At 43.6% G+C, this 15,250-nt stretch overlaps 1 protein-coding gene across 2 annotated transcripts; it reads right to left on the bottom strand.

The window, feature by feature from the left end:
- Positions 1-2,715: 2,715 nt before the first annotated feature.
- On the bottom strand, positions 2,716-14,843 carry G6PC1 (glucose-6-phosphatase catalytic subunit 1). Of its 2 annotated transcripts, none has more exons than XM_005220740.5 (5): positions 14,718-14,843; positions 11,614-11,723; positions 9,150-9,255; positions 8,421-8,536; positions 2,716-6,055 (listed from the first exon to the last, which is right to left on the bottom strand). In XM_005220740.5, the coding sequence occupies exons 1-5, from the start codon at positions 14,750-14,752 to the stop codon at positions 5,544-5,546; spliced, it is 879 nt and encodes a 292-aa protein (XP_005220797.1). In that variant the 5' UTR covers positions 14,753-14,843; the 3' UTR covers positions 2,716-5,543.
- Positions 14,844-15,250: the final 407 nt, after the last annotated feature.

Raw genomic sequence — 15,250 nt, 5'->3', positions numbered from 1 at the left:
TTCTTTGCCTATAAGAAGAAATGAAGTACTGATACATGTTATAACATAGATGAACCTTGAAAACATCATGCTAAATGAAAGAAGCCAGACCCCAAAGGTCACATGTTGTGTGATTCCATTCATATGAAATGTCTAGAATAGGCAGATTTGTGAGACAGACAGTAGATCAGTGGTGGCCGAGGGTGGAGCAGGTTGAGGTGAGATGGAGGTGACTTCTAATGGGTGTGGGGTTTCTTTTTTTTTTAATTTTTTAAAATTACTTATTTTATTTTATTTTCGGCTGTGCTGAGTCTTCATCGCTACACGTGGGCTTTCTCTAGTTGCAGTGAGCATAGGCTGCTCTCTAATTGAGGGTGTGGACTTCTCATTGTGGTGGTTTCTCTGGTGGAGCCTGGGTTCCAGAAGTTTGGACTCAGTAGTTGTGGCACATAGGCTGACTTGCTCCGTGGAATGTGGAATCTTCCCAGACCAGGGATCAAACCTGTGTCCTCTGCATTGGCAGGTAGATTCTTATCCAGTGGACCATGAGGGAAGTCCCACTGTGGGGTTTCTTTATGGAGTGACAGAAAATGTTTTAAAATCGATTTGTGGTGATAGTTGTACAATTCTCTGAATATGCTAAAAACCCTAGAATAGTTCACTTTGTAATTGTACAGTATGTGAACTACATCTCAATAAAGTTGCTATAAATTTTTCAAATCTATTATAAATTTTGTTAAAAAACAGAAACAAAAACTTCAAGCCCTTGGTCTCTCCATGGTGAAGCAGGATTGGCTCAGGCAGCAGAATTTGCATTTTCTTAATGGGTCTGCTTTCCTAGGCCAAGAAGACAATTGTATGGTGTGTGTGTGTGTTTGTATCATCCTTAAACCCATCTCCTCAAAATGAAAAGACTGCTAGACCAATCTATCAAATTGTGTTATAACATAACGTGGACCCTGGTCAAACTTGTGGATTATTTTCAAATATGTTTTGATATTGATTTAACATAATTCTAACATAATTAATAATAATTCTAACATAAATCTAGCATACTATAGATCTACAGTAATAAGAGAATAGACTCTGTATGATTTCAGTACCTTTAAACCATGAAATCTTTGCATCTTATTTTATGTCCCTGGATATGGTCCAATGTCTCTTAATTTACAGTCTATGGGAACTTGAATAGAATTTGTATCCTACTGTTGTGTGAAAATTATATAAATTTTAATTACGTTGAATTGGCTCATGGTGCTTTTCAAGCCTACTATATCCTTCTACTTTTCTGTATATTCATTCTATTAATTTTTGAGAGTTTTCTATTGAAACTCCAACTAAAAATCTTGATTTATTTACTTAAAAAATAATTGTAATATATAGCAGAATTATATGTAACTTTGTTCTGTTTTCCAAGTCTCCTGTAAATGTGTTATCATACTTTCATAATTTAAACAAACAAAGAAATTTAAAAATTCTTTTTAAAAGAATAAAATGGTTATTGGTCATTTAAACTTACTGTCATCCTGAGGATTCACAAGTCATGTCTAAAGTAAACATATATCTGTAACTTGAGGAGCAGATCTGTGATCAAAATGTGCTAATACATTGGTTATTTTACAAATTGATCATGGGCTGACACTCTTCTCAACTTTACCCATCACGAGTTCTTAGCCTTTGTGTTAGCTGCTCAGTCAGGTCCAACTCTTTGAGACCACATAGATTGTAGCCCACCAGGCTCCTCTGTCCATGGGACTCTCCAGGCAAGAATACTGGAGCGGGTTGCCATGCCCTCCTCCAGGGGATCTTCTCCACCCAGGAATTGAACCTGAATATCCTGCACTACATGCAGATTCTTTACCATCTGAGCCACCAGGGAGGCCCTCTTAGCCTTTAGGGCTGTCCATTTCTAGCCTTTGCCTGTCCCAGTGAAAGATAGCAGTCCTGCACTGGTGGAATCTCTGATCTAAAAATCTTCCACAGGATTTCTTTACGTTCTACCCTTTTATATAGATCTATACCAAAACTTCTTTGTGGTAATTCTCTCTTCTTGTGCTATCTTGATTGTAGATAGTAAGTTAGTTTCTGACCCAGAGGCTCAACATGATTTTTAGGCCCTTGCTTTTTTTTTTTTTGCCACGCTGCATGACTTGTGGGATTTCAGTTGCCTGACCAGGGATCGAACCCAAACCCTCAGCAGTGAGAGGGAGGAGTCCTAACCACTGGATTACCAGGGAATTGCCTTAAGCTCTTTCTTAGAAGAAAGAAAAGAAAGAGCTAAAGTTGTTTTAGACACTGCTGTTAACTAATATTGTTATGCCTGTTTCAATAGTGAGTTTATGAAATGAACTTTGAAAAATGGTATCTTCATACTTAGAAACCAGTACTAGCCCACTGGGAGGGTCAGTCTAAGTTTTATAATGTCCTTTGGCCACAAGAAATCAAAATCTCTGTGGTCTGTGTTATGAGCTGTGTCTGGTATCCGAAGGATGATTTGGTGCAGCCACTCGTCTTACTGGCATCCGTGGAGTAGAGGAGAGAGGATGAACTCTGGAGTCAGACTGCCTGGTTCTTAAACTGGCTCCTCCATTCTGGACCAGCTCCCTAACGCCTCTGTGCCTTTTCATGAGTAATGTGAGGATAAATTCTAACACCCACCTTACAGAGATATTGGGAGAATTAAGAGAGTTTACCGTATAAATAAAATGTGTAAGTAAAAACAGAGCCTGGCGTATATTAAGCACAAATTTCATCTTTTATTATGCGTCTTTATCAACCTGACCAACTACTGGGGGCGGGGGCATTGTTTACTTTCTGCCAGAACTCTATTGCAAAGAATCTGGCTTTGGTCCTCGAGGGCAAATAAACCATCCAGGATGGGGACCATGCCCAAGCAGTGGGGTTCAATTCAAACTGAACAAGACCATTTCTCTTCTCCCCTGATGAGACCATTAGCATCTCAGAGGTGCCTGGTGCTAGCCCCCCCAACAATCCCAAAGAAATCAAATTCCGTAGGACTCAACTTTCCCTAAAGATTCACATCCCAAAGTTCTTTTTCTTTTTTTAAATTTCTGCTGCTGTACTCAGGCTTTCTCTAGTTGAGGTGAGTGGGGACTACTCTCTAATTGCAGTGCTCAGGCTCAACAGTTGCAGCTCACAGGCTCTAGAGCATGGGCTCAGTAATTGTGGTACATCAGCTTGGTTGTCTCAAGGCATGTGGGATCTTCCCAAACCAGGGATTGAACCCATGTCCCCTGCATTGGTGGGCAAACTCTTAACCACTGGACCACCAGGGAAGTCCCCAGCATTCTGACGTGAATGATCAGGTCTCACTCTCAGTAGATCCAGAGTTATGCTGGTGAGTCAAGGCTTTTGGAGGTTGGGACCCTGCACCCAGGATGAAATAAATCCTGGAGCGACACTTTCAGTATCTCTGAGCATCCTTTGCTGCTATAACTTGCTCTGTTCAGACTTCCTTTAACTGTAACCAAAAACCTTGCTGACACCAGGATATTGGATTCCATAGTCTGTTCAGACTTTTTTTTTTTTTTTTTTAATCCTTTGGGCAACACTGCACAGGGTGTGGGATCTCAGTTTCCAGACCAGGGATGGAACCTGTGCCAGGGTCCTAACCACTGAGCAACCGGAGAACTCCCAAGTTGGCTCAGCCTTATTCTGCTAGTACAACTTACATTTCCTGATTGCTTAGTTCAGTAGTGATCCTGCCTGTCTGCTCTCAAGTTGCAGTTTGACCCCATAAAGCAACTCGTGCTGCGCTGTGGTCTGGTAACTAACGTTCCATCTTGGCCAACGATATTGTGCCTATGTTGATATGCTCAACTCTGCCTGTGTCCTTGTTGACACTTTACAACTCTCTGAAGCCCTGTTGGGACTTCTGGCCCAACCCAAGACAAAACAGCTTCCTTTTTCAAAAAGAAAATGTAAGTACACAGAAACCAAATTATTTGTTTAGGGAAATAGAGAAAGAGCTAGAAATTTAGCTGAGCCAGAATTAGAAGCTTCAGATCACATTACCTCTAAAATATAGTAATCAACAAGACTTCATTCTTAAGTAAAATGTTGTTTTAATAAAATACTGCATGTATATATTTTTCTTTGCAAAGATGTTATGACCAGGATGGTTGGTGTGAATGATAATATATGGTGAGCTATATAATTAGTAGAAAAAACAAGTATTCTCAAATAAATAGGCTTCAACATTTTTTTTAAAAGAACATAGTCTGCAAATCAGTTGAGACTAGAGAACAGGCAAGGAGGAGGAGTTGGCTTTTCCTCCAAGAATGTGCTCTTGATTGGTTTCGGATATGGAAAGGAGTCATATTTATCCTCCAGGAATCAAATGTAACATTGGAGTGACCTTCTGGAGAGAGGAATCCTGGCCCTCTCCTTGCCATTTTGCCTAAAATTTAAGAGCTTAACTGAAACATACAAAAGCACCACTACAGAGTTGCCTTCAGGCATCTGAGGATTCAGCAGGATGGGTGTAAAATCAGTTGGAAATTCTGGGGAAAGCAGAGCTGGGCTAGTAAGGAGAAAGATTAAATGTTATGGAGGATAAGCTAACTTTGTACAAAGTTTCTGACCTAGTACAATATCCAGGTCACCACAGCCATCCAGAAATCTCAGTAAATACAATGACCATGGATATATAATAGAAAAATACAAGCAGAATTACTCCACTAACCACTGATTAATTATACTTGAAGTTGTCCCCCATTGTTGAGAGTCCTTTACCTAAAGATTCAAATATAATCAAAGTCATTAAGATATTGTTTGACATACAATTTTCAGGGTATGCAAGATATTAAAAAATCCTCCTTAATCAATCCTTTCCCTACCAAATCCACAGCTCCTTTCTCCTTTTCTGGGTAATGATGAGCATGAGTAGAAAATGCAGTTGTTAGCTAGAAGATTTAAGAAAGAACTGACTTTTTAGTGGTGTCTTACTCTTAGCATAAACATATTCCATATCTGCAAGGTAACTTTTATAAATGAAACATGTTGTCATTTAAAAAAAAAAAGGGGAAATTCACTTGTGATTCCCAGCCTAGCATTATGAGCTAGCTGATCCTACTCTCATAGTTCAGTTGGTCAAGAATCTGCCTGCAAGGCCGGAGACCAGGGTTCGATTCCTGGGTGGAGAAGATCCCCTGGAGAAGGAAATGGCAACCCACTCCAGTATTCTTGCCTGGAGAATCCCATGGACAGAGGAGCCTGGTGGGATACAGTCTATGAGGCTGCAAGAGCTGGACATGACTTAGAGACTAAACTACTACTACTACCAAGAAGTCTTGCCTTTGTACTGGACAGAAAAAAAAGCAGACCTTTGCAGGAACAATCCAGAACGATCCACCTTCCAATAAGGCTTTCTCTAGTTTTTCAATAAAACATCACCCAAAACAATTAGAATTGCAAAGGGGGAAAGGGTGCCACCTGAGGTGACTCTAGTACCTCTGGCCCCATGATGGGCTGGCAGAAGGCCCTAACCATCCTCAATCCTTGGCAGAGTCATTGGCTTTTAATTCTGAAGGCTCCACATCCCTTTACACAGTCTTCTTGTTGGGCTGGCCCAGCACCCAGGCGAGGCAGTAGGGGATGAGGCTGACAGATGCCAGGGGCACCGCTGCACTCTTGCAGAAGGACAGGACATAGAAGATCAGCTCGATTTGGGAGGGGGGTTTCAAAGAGTCAAAGAGGTGCAGGAGGACGAGGGAGGCCACGATGCAGCTGAGGCGAAACGGGAACCACTTGCTGAGCTTGCCCTTGCAGCTCTCCCGGTACATGCTAGAGTTGAGAGCCAGACCCAAGCCAAAGAGGGTCCCCAGATTCTTGAGGAGGCTGGCAAAGGGCGTTGTATCAATGTGGACCCACTCCGGCCGCTCACACCTTCGCTTGGCTTTCTCTAGAGTCCACAGCAGGTCGACCCCCAGCCACTTTAACAGCAGGTAAAATCCAATGGCGAAACTGAACAGGAAGCAGGTGATGAGAAAGTACTTCTTGAGACTGGCATTGTAGATGCTCTGGATGTGGCGGAAAGTCTCAGCAACCGCAATGCCTGAGTGGAAGAAGGAATGACCGTGAGAACTGGGGAAGATGCTGGCCCGTCAGCTAGAGGTGAGTTTGGAGCAGTGGGTGACCTGCCATCTGTCCCACCATTGTGGAGTTAAATCCCAGAAGCCAGATCAGAGGGTCTTTTGTTTTTTTCCCATGTGTGATTCCAGCCTGTCCTCGGCCATAGATTCTTTGAAATGGAAGAGATATGCCACTTACTTCCTCCCACCACATGCAAACTTCCTGTGTTGAGAGGTGGGTCAGGGGTGGTCCTCCTGTCTCTGTTTGAATACGCTCAAGGATGGAGAGCTCACTCCCACTCGACAGCTCATTTCATCTTCGCGTGAATTTGATCATTTGTGCTGTGCTAAAACCTCTCTCACGACTGAGCAACCAGACTGAACTGAACTGATAGATCTCAATTCTTTTTGCAGGAGTTTGTAAGTAACTCTAGAGCCTCTGTTAACACATTTAAACACATTTGAAGATCCCCTGGAGAAGAGAATGTCTACCCACTCCAGTATTCTTGTCTGGAGAATTCCATGGACAGAAGAGCCTGGTGGGCTACAGTCCACAGGGTTGCAACGAGTCGACACAGCTGAGTGACTATCACTTTCACTTTTTTTTTTTCATTCTTAGGGGTGAGGGATAAATTAGGAGGTTGGGATTAACATATACATACTACTATATATAAAACAGATATAGGACCTACTATATAGCACAGAAACTAAGATCATGGCATCTGGTCCCATCACTTCATGGGAAATAGATGGGGAAACAGTGGAAACAGTGTCAGACTTTATTTTGGGGGGCTCCAAAATCACTGCAGATGGTGATTGCAGCCATGAAATTAAAAGACTCTTACTCCTTGGAAGGAAAGTTATAACCAACCTAGACAGCATATTCAAAAGCAGAAACATTACTTTGCCAACAAAGGTCTGTCTAATCAAGGCTATGGTTTTTCCAGTGGTCATGTATGGATGTGAGAGTTGAACTGTGAAGAAAGCTGAGTGCTGAAGAATTGATGCTTTTGATCTGTGGTGTTGGAGAAGACTCTTGAGAGTCCCTTGGATTGCAAGGAGATCCAACCAGTCCATCCTAAAGGAGACCAGTCCTGGGTGTTCATTGGAAGGACTGATGCTGAAGCTGAAACTCCAATACTTTGGCCATCTCATGCGAAGAGTTGACTCATTGGAAAAGACCCTGATGCTGGAAGGGACTGGGGGCAGGAGGAGAAGGGGACGACAGAGGATGAGATGGCTGGATGTCATCACCGACTCGACGGACATGAGTTTGGGTAAACTCTGGGAGTTGGTAATGGACAGGGAGGCCTGGTGTGCTGCGATTCATGGGGTGGCAAAGAGTCGGACACGACTGAGCGACTGAACTGAACTGAACTGATACAGTACAGGGAACTCTACTCAGTACTTTATAATAACCTATAAGGGAAAAGAATCTGAAAAGAAATATATATATATACTGAATCACTCTGCTGTACACCTGAAACTAACATGATATTGTACATCAACTATACTTCAATTTAAAAATAATAAACTGGTGGAAAAGACTAGACAAAACAGATTGGGAACTCAAAGAATAAAGATAGTTATTCTTCTTTCTGACTTAAACTTTCTCAGATCTTTCTTGTAACATGAACTTCCAGGCTCTTCCTCAAACATGGAACCCAGTGCTATAATGCTGTGTTAATTTCATAGTTGCCAGGAAGTCATCATTTTTCTTGTTCTCAACATGCTATGTGAATGCTGCTCTCCTCTGCTTTTTCAGGTCTCCAGGGGAAAAATTCCACATTTCCCCTAAGGTCTTGTATTCCAGTGTTTCCCACAAAGTCAAGAAATTGTTTCTTACACTTAGCTTACCTAAGTCTTTTCTGCCCCTTATTAGCTGGATCTAAGAAAACAACATATTTGAAACACAGACCCTATAATAAAGTCCAGCTGTGGGTATCTATTAGGTTTGCAAATGAGTTTATTTAAATAAAGAGCTTTCCAAGAACATTGTATTAATTTGTTAAATTTGATAGGTTTTCTTAACCCTAACCTAGGGCCCACTTCCAATTGAAGAGCTGTAAGAAATAAAGAATGTAAAAATATCTCAGCGATTTTAGGCAAAGTCAACTGGGTGAGTTAATTTGCTGTCTTGTCATTTTTCTGAAGCACACTTAATTGTGTATATCTGGGCACTCCCATAGAAATAAGTCACTTAAATTGCCCACCCTTGACTTCCAACCCACTAAAATACTAACGGTATTGATTATACACAGAACATGGCTAGAATACTGGCATTTTGTCCTGATTAGGAAGGAATGGTATAGGTGGGGGTTGGAGGGAGGGAACCAGAGCAGTTGGTACCTGACAAGACTCCAGCAACAACTTGATGGGGAAAATGAGCAGCAAGGTAGATTCGTGACAGGCAGACATTCAGTTGCACGACCCAGAATCCCAACCACAACATGACATTCAAGCACCTGCGACAGAAAAGGCAGTCATAAGAAAATCCAGATATAGATCCTTCACCAAAAAGAATAGCCTCAGCAGCAACACTGGAGCCTGGCAAACTCAGGTTGTATTAGCGGAATTTTTTGTAAGTTGAAGACTGTACTCAAAATTTCAAAGATAGCCATGGCAAGTGGTGAACCCCTGTGTATGTGAATTTCAACCTCTCTATTTTATGTTTCATAATGAAGAATTTGCTCAGTGGCTGCATACTCAGAATTCCCCATAAAAATAGTGTCTTCTGCTTCTTTGTTTATTTCAACCTGGATGGGGCATCGCAATGTTTGGTACGGAAATGGGCTTTTATTTACCGCCTGCTTCTTCCTCACTAGCTGATCTTGAGAAAGCCCTCTTCTGTTAGGCCTTGTTCCTGATCTCTAAAATTAGATGTTGCCCATATGGGTCCCTTCTACCCCTAACATTCTGTGACTCTAATGTTTACTCCTGGCAGAAATGCCACAACTCTTTTTAGTACCACCCCAAGGCATGAGGTGGGCAGAGGGCATGGAGGAAGAGCAAGCGGTATGTCCGCTACAGAGACACCTCCTGCCATCCACCACCCATAACCCAGAGCTGAGTTCTTACCGAAATCTGTAGGTTGGCTTTTTCTTTCCACGAAAGATAGAGAGGGTGGATGTGACCATCACATAGTATACACCTGCTGTACCCATGGCGTGGCCAGAGGGACTCCCTAAAGAATAGGAAAGAGATGAATGAATGAACCAAAGCTGAAAAATCTTCATCTGGGAGATTGCTAGGGGGCATCATCTATCCATCCATCTATCCATTCATCCTTCCTTCCATCTTTTCATCCATCTATCCAGCCAGACATCTATCCATCTTTACATCCATCCAGCCAGCCATCTATCTTTTCATCCATTGATTCAATTATCCATCCACCCATCCATCCTTCCACCCATCTACCCATCCTGCCATCCATTCATTTACCTATTTAGTTATCTATGTACCACATATCTATTAAGCTCCTACTACATGACCAGCAATGTGCTAGGCTCTGGGAGAACAGTGTGTGGCACAGTCAGAGAAAGCCTCAGCTCTTGAGATTATACAGTCTATATACAGTCTAGAGATTACACACAGAACCAGCCTGCTGGGTATATAATTGCAAATCGATGTGCCCTCCATTACCTCTCTTCTACTCTCTTTGCTCACTCAGCTCTGGCTGTGCTGGCCTCATTGCTCTCCTTGAAACACACTTCCTCCTCAGTGTCTGTGACATTGGTCTTTCTATCCAGACACCTCTTCCTCCAGGATTTATTGGCTAATTCTCTTGCCTCCTTCAAGTTTTTGCACAGATTTCTCCTTCTCAGTGAGTCCTTCCCTGACCACTCTATTTAACACTGCATCCAATTGCTATTCCTGGTCTCCTTTTCCTGAAAGGTGGAGGGCCCTGTGCCACAGGATCCTTTTCTGGACTAAAGAATTTATTTTTCCTTTCTGTTGTTGAGAGTGTGGTTGCAGGTGGCTCTCAGTGCTCAGACTTCACTGGACATTGCCCTGGGCTGATGAGAGCCATCTTGATCAAAACTACCCTTTCCCTGGGGGGACCCTGCACCCAATCACTCATCTCTATTACTACCCTTTCCTGGGGGGGATCCTGCACCCAATCACTCATCTCTATTGGGGTATAAGACTTGGTCCCCTTGAATCAATTCAGAGCTCCTATGGGGTTAGCTGAGACTGAATGGCAATTAGACTTCTGCCCAGGTGGCTTCCATCCCTTCCTTCCACAAGTACTGCTCTCGAGTGTAGCACCTCCTGTGTGCTGATCTCCATCTGAGTCTGCTTTCCAGGGAACCCCACATAAACCCTTGCCTTTCTTCCTCATCCTCCTCCTTCTTCTAATATCCTAAATATTTTACTTGTGTATTATGATTTTTTATCTCTCTCTCTCTCACACACACACACACACACACATCTCATTCAAATATAAGCTCCACAAGAGTAGGAGCCTTTTTTTTTTAAGCTGCACCACACAGCTTGTGGGATCTTAGTTCCAGAGACTGAACCTGAGCCACCACAGGGAGGGCTTCCCAGATGGCTCAGTGGTAAAGAATCTGGCTGCCAATGCAGGAGCCTAAGGAGACTCGGGTTTGATTCCTGGGTTGGGAAGATCCCCTGGAGGAGGAAATGGCAACTCATTCCAGTATTCCTGCCTGGAAAATTTCATGGACAGAGGAGCCTGGCGGGCTACAGTCCAAAGAGCTGGTCGCAAAGAGCTGGACATGACTGAGCGACTGAGCAACTGAGCACCCACCCACAGTGAAAGCGCCGAGTGAAATGCTGAACCATTGAACCACCAGGGAATTCCCAAGGGTAGGGATCTTTGTTTTATTCATTGAGGCATTTCAAGTGCCTAGAACAATGTTTGGTACAGATACTAAATAAATAACATTTGAATGAGTGAATATACTCTAAAGTGAATCGAGGTTTCGTGTAAACAAATAACCAAGGGCAATGCCCTAGTCTGGGAGTCAGGGATAGGGCCCCTGAGTTTAGGACACTAACACTGAGACCTGTAGGGGAGCGGAGGGGTTGAATATTCCTTTTTTTTACTGAAAAATGAAATCTATCATTTGGCTGAACAATGCCTGTCTGGGTGTAACTAGTAAAGTACAGATAGGGTATGGGACTGAACGGTCAGCTGGGGAAGACACATCTCCCTGGCCAGGCTTCTGGAAAGGATGACCAGGGGCTCAGGCCTCTACCATGTTCCCTTCCTGGACAAAGGGCCACAGCACAGTTACTGTCATGAGCCCTTTGTCTGTGAGGGAGCCCTTGCCTCTCTGAACTAGCAATTTCTGTTCTGAAAACATTAGGCAGATTCCAAACTGGCTATTCTGGAAGGCCTGGCTGCAAGTGAATTCAGATGGAGTTGTACCAAATCCAAGACCATGACCAGAGCTTGAAGGAGTGGCTCTGTGCACGTCCCCTTCAAAGACAGCTTCATCCAGCACGAATGTTGCCAGGTGTTCACAATGGGCACGGCCCACCCAGCTTCTGTCTGGATGAGGGCTGGGCCTCTCACCTGGGCCGGTCTCACAGGTGACCGGGAACTGCTTTATCAGCGGTGCCGAGGTGTTGCTGTAGTAGTCGGTATCCAAAACCCACCAGTATGGGCGCTGTCCAAAGAGAATCCTGTGAAAAAGCAGAACGAGGGTCTGGAGTTACTGAAGGAATGCTTTGGCCCGACGCCACAGCTTCAAGAAGAGAGCGTAGCTCAAGGAGAAGATCCATAAGATCCAACCCAGAACACGAGCCCCTCCAAGAAGGGGAACTGAGCTGTTAGGGAAATGCAGGAGGGAGGGAGGGAGGGAGACATTTATGGAGCATCCTTTACAGAACTTGTGAATTTTGCCTTTGGAGGTATTATTTATTCAAACATAAATAAATAAATCCCATATCCTCAAAACCATATTAACAGCAGCTAGGAATTCCCTGGTGGCTCAGATGGTAAAGCGTCTGTCTACAATGCGGGAGACCCAGGTTCAAGCCTTGGGTTGGGAAGATCCCCTGGAGAAGGAAATGGCAATCCACTCCAGTACTATTGCCTGGAAAATCCCATGGATAGAGGAGCCTGCTAGGCTACAGTCTATGGGGTCGCAAAGAGTCGGACACGACTGAGCGACTTCCCTTTCACTGGTGGTTTAGTTGGTAAGTCGTGTCCCACTCTTGTGACTCCATAGACTGTAGCCCTCCAGGTTCCTCTGTCCATGGGATTTCTCAGTCAAAAATAATGGAGTGGGTTTCTATTTCCTTCTCGAGGAGATCTTCCTGACCTAAGGATAGAACCTAGATCTCCTGAGGCTCCTGTATTGGCAGGCAGATTAACACAGCTGTGTAACTTTTTTTTTTTAACCCTGAGAAGAATTTGCCCTAGAAGGATGCCTAGGGACTACAGTTTGCGACTTGGATTTGCGTATCCTACAGCTCATTTCTTCAGGCCTCCAAAGTCTTGGGTTTCTTCCGGACTTCAGAGACTGAGCCCGAGCCCCAAGGACAAGCCTCCCTTGTGGTCTCTATTTCCATCAGAATCACTTTCTGTAAGGACATACATAGCTACTATTTGCTTGTTTTGTATCCTCCGGCTTTGAAACAGAATATCTCAGATCAACCACTTCCCCTTTGAAAGCATGTTTTTCCTTGTGGAAACAGGTGTGAAGGGTCAGTCAGGATGCTTCTTCTGCTCTGCAGTGGAGGAATAGTGACTTCTCACTAAAACTGGCGACAGCCACTAACTCTGACCTCTACCAAGTTAGAGAAAATGGAAGTTATAGGCAAAACTTGGTAGGTTTTTCAACAGAAATTTCAGAATCCCGTCAGTATGCCTTGGGCTTCTGAGCCCAATAACAATGTTCGAGACTTTTCTTGTTTATGGCCAAAGAAAATTAAAGCTAGAAGAGATCTTAAGAAGCACCTGACAGTGAACAAAGATAATTTTAGGGATGGTTAAAGTCTCTGAGGGCAGCTGGTCCAAACTGTTCATTTTCTACATGAAGAAATAGAGACCAAAACAGTGATGTGTTGGAGTCAACTGGTACTGGCTAACAGTTGTAAAATATTCAGGGTTTTTTTCAAGCCAGACCCATTGATAGCTTGAAAGTGGTCATAATGGGATAACAGACACAGTAGAAATTGGCAAATACTAAAATTGGGGCTTCTTTACCTTTTGAAAGTCAGTTTATTAGCACTGGATATAACATAATTCTTTAGAGCCTTGCCTATGAAGTCAGCCTGCCTGGGCTTGAATCCTTACTCTGACATTTACTACCTGTGTTTTTGTAGTCACTTAACTCAGTGCCTTAGTCTTACTGCTGCTGCTAAGTCACTTCAGTCATGTCCGACTCTGTGCAACCCCATAGACGGCAGCCCACCAGGCTCCCCCGTCCCTGGGATTCTTCAGGCAAGAACACTGGAGTGGGTTGCCATTTCCTTCTCCAGTGCATGAAAGTGAAAAGTGAAAGTGAAGTCGCTCAGTCGTGCCCGACCCTCAGTGACCCCATGGACTGCAGCCTACCAGGCTACTCCGTCCATAGGATTTTCCAGGCAAGAGTACTGGAATGGGGTGCCATTGCCTTCTCCGCTCTTACTAGTAATACCCTATAAAAAAGTGCTTAGCATGTGGCCTGGCACATACTACAGGATCAACAATTGTTGATAACTATAGTAATTATTAAGATCCCAGAGATAATCTAGGTTTACAGATTATAAAACAGAAACTCAGAGAGTTGCTCTGAGTTGCCCAAGACATAAAGATGGCTGAACAAGAGAGGTCTCTGAATTGCTTTTCATGACCTCACACAACGGGTTTTGAAATTGCCTGTTTCCTTTTTTCATACCTCATCTTTCTTCCTTCTATCTTTGTGTCACCTATGCTGCTTCAAAGTAATAAAACAGAGTTTCAGACTTCCCTGGTAGTCCATTGGTTAAGAATTCACCTGCCAATGCAGGGGACACGGGTTTGATCCCTGCTCCGGGAAGATCCCACATGCTGGAAAGCAACTAAACCCATGCGCCAGAATTACTGAAGCCTGAGCTCTAGAGCCCGTGCACCACAATAAGGGAAGCCGCTACAACAAGAAGCCCATGCATCCCAACTAGAGAGTAGCCCCTGCTCTCTCCAACTTTAGAAACCCTGCACACAGCCACCAAGACCCAGAGCAGCCAGAAAAACAAACAAAAAACACAAAAACAAGCAAACAGAAAAATGGCATTTCTTTGCTTATAGCCTATAATTCACTAGGTCTAGCTGGCCTTCCATCCATATTAGTCTTTCCTGTATCTTCACTCACTGACAGGGTTTTCTGTCTTCTCTCTTTCTATAGAGGATCCAGAGACAGGAGGGGAGTAAACTACAATTGCATGAATAGCATGAAAAAGCAACTTCTGATGGACAGACATTTCCAAAGCCAATGCCAGCCTCTTTCCTTGCTGATTTCCTCTTTGTCCGGCTCTTACTCACCACTTAAAGACGAGGTTGAGCCAATCTCCAATCACAGCTACCCAGAGGAGTTTGATGCCCACAGCTTCTCGAAGATGGAACCAAATGGGGAAGAGGACATAAAAGGCATTCCTGAGATCTGCAATCACAGACACCAAGATGAACCAATCCTGGGAGTTCTGGTAATTCACCTGGAGGTAGTGTGTTGACTGGATCCCAAAGTCATGTAGAACGTTCATTCCCTTCTCCATCCTCACTCAGGAAGCCTTCGGCTGTGCCCTTGCAGTTATTTCAGACTGGGTGGTGATTGCTCTGCTATCAGCCTGTGCCTTGCCTCTGTTTTATACACCCTGTATCCAGTCTGCAGGCCAACCCAGCCCTGATCTTTGGACTCAAAAACCACTTTTGTCTAAAATCTATTGATCAAAGGTGCATCACCAGTAGGTTGATGCAAACATGTAAAGTGTGATTTACGTAAAATAGAAAAACAGGCACACAAAAACAGCCTGATCAGCCATGGGCTGGCACAGCCAATTATTAACTTTGGCATGGCTGCTTGACGGTACAAGGGGTTGCCCTCCTGGTTCTGAAACCTGGCCAGAGACACAGGACAGAGTCTAAATCTGCCATGGTTCTTGCAAAGATGTCTGACTTCCCGTCTACAATTGCACTTATTTGGGAACAAAGAAAAGTCTTGGTGCTCTAGCAATTCAACTTTTAAATA

Source organism: Bos taurus, chromosome 19, assembly GCF_002263795.3.
Source record: "Bos taurus isolate L1 Dominette 01449 registration number 42190680 breed Hereford chromosome 19, ARS-UCD2.0, whole genome shotgun sequence".
Taxonomy (NCBI): Eukaryota; Metazoa; Chordata; class Mammalia; order Artiodactyla; family Bovidae; genus Bos; species Bos taurus.
Note: the sequence above shows the minus strand (reverse complement) of the source record. Positions and strands in the feature narration are given on the sequence as shown.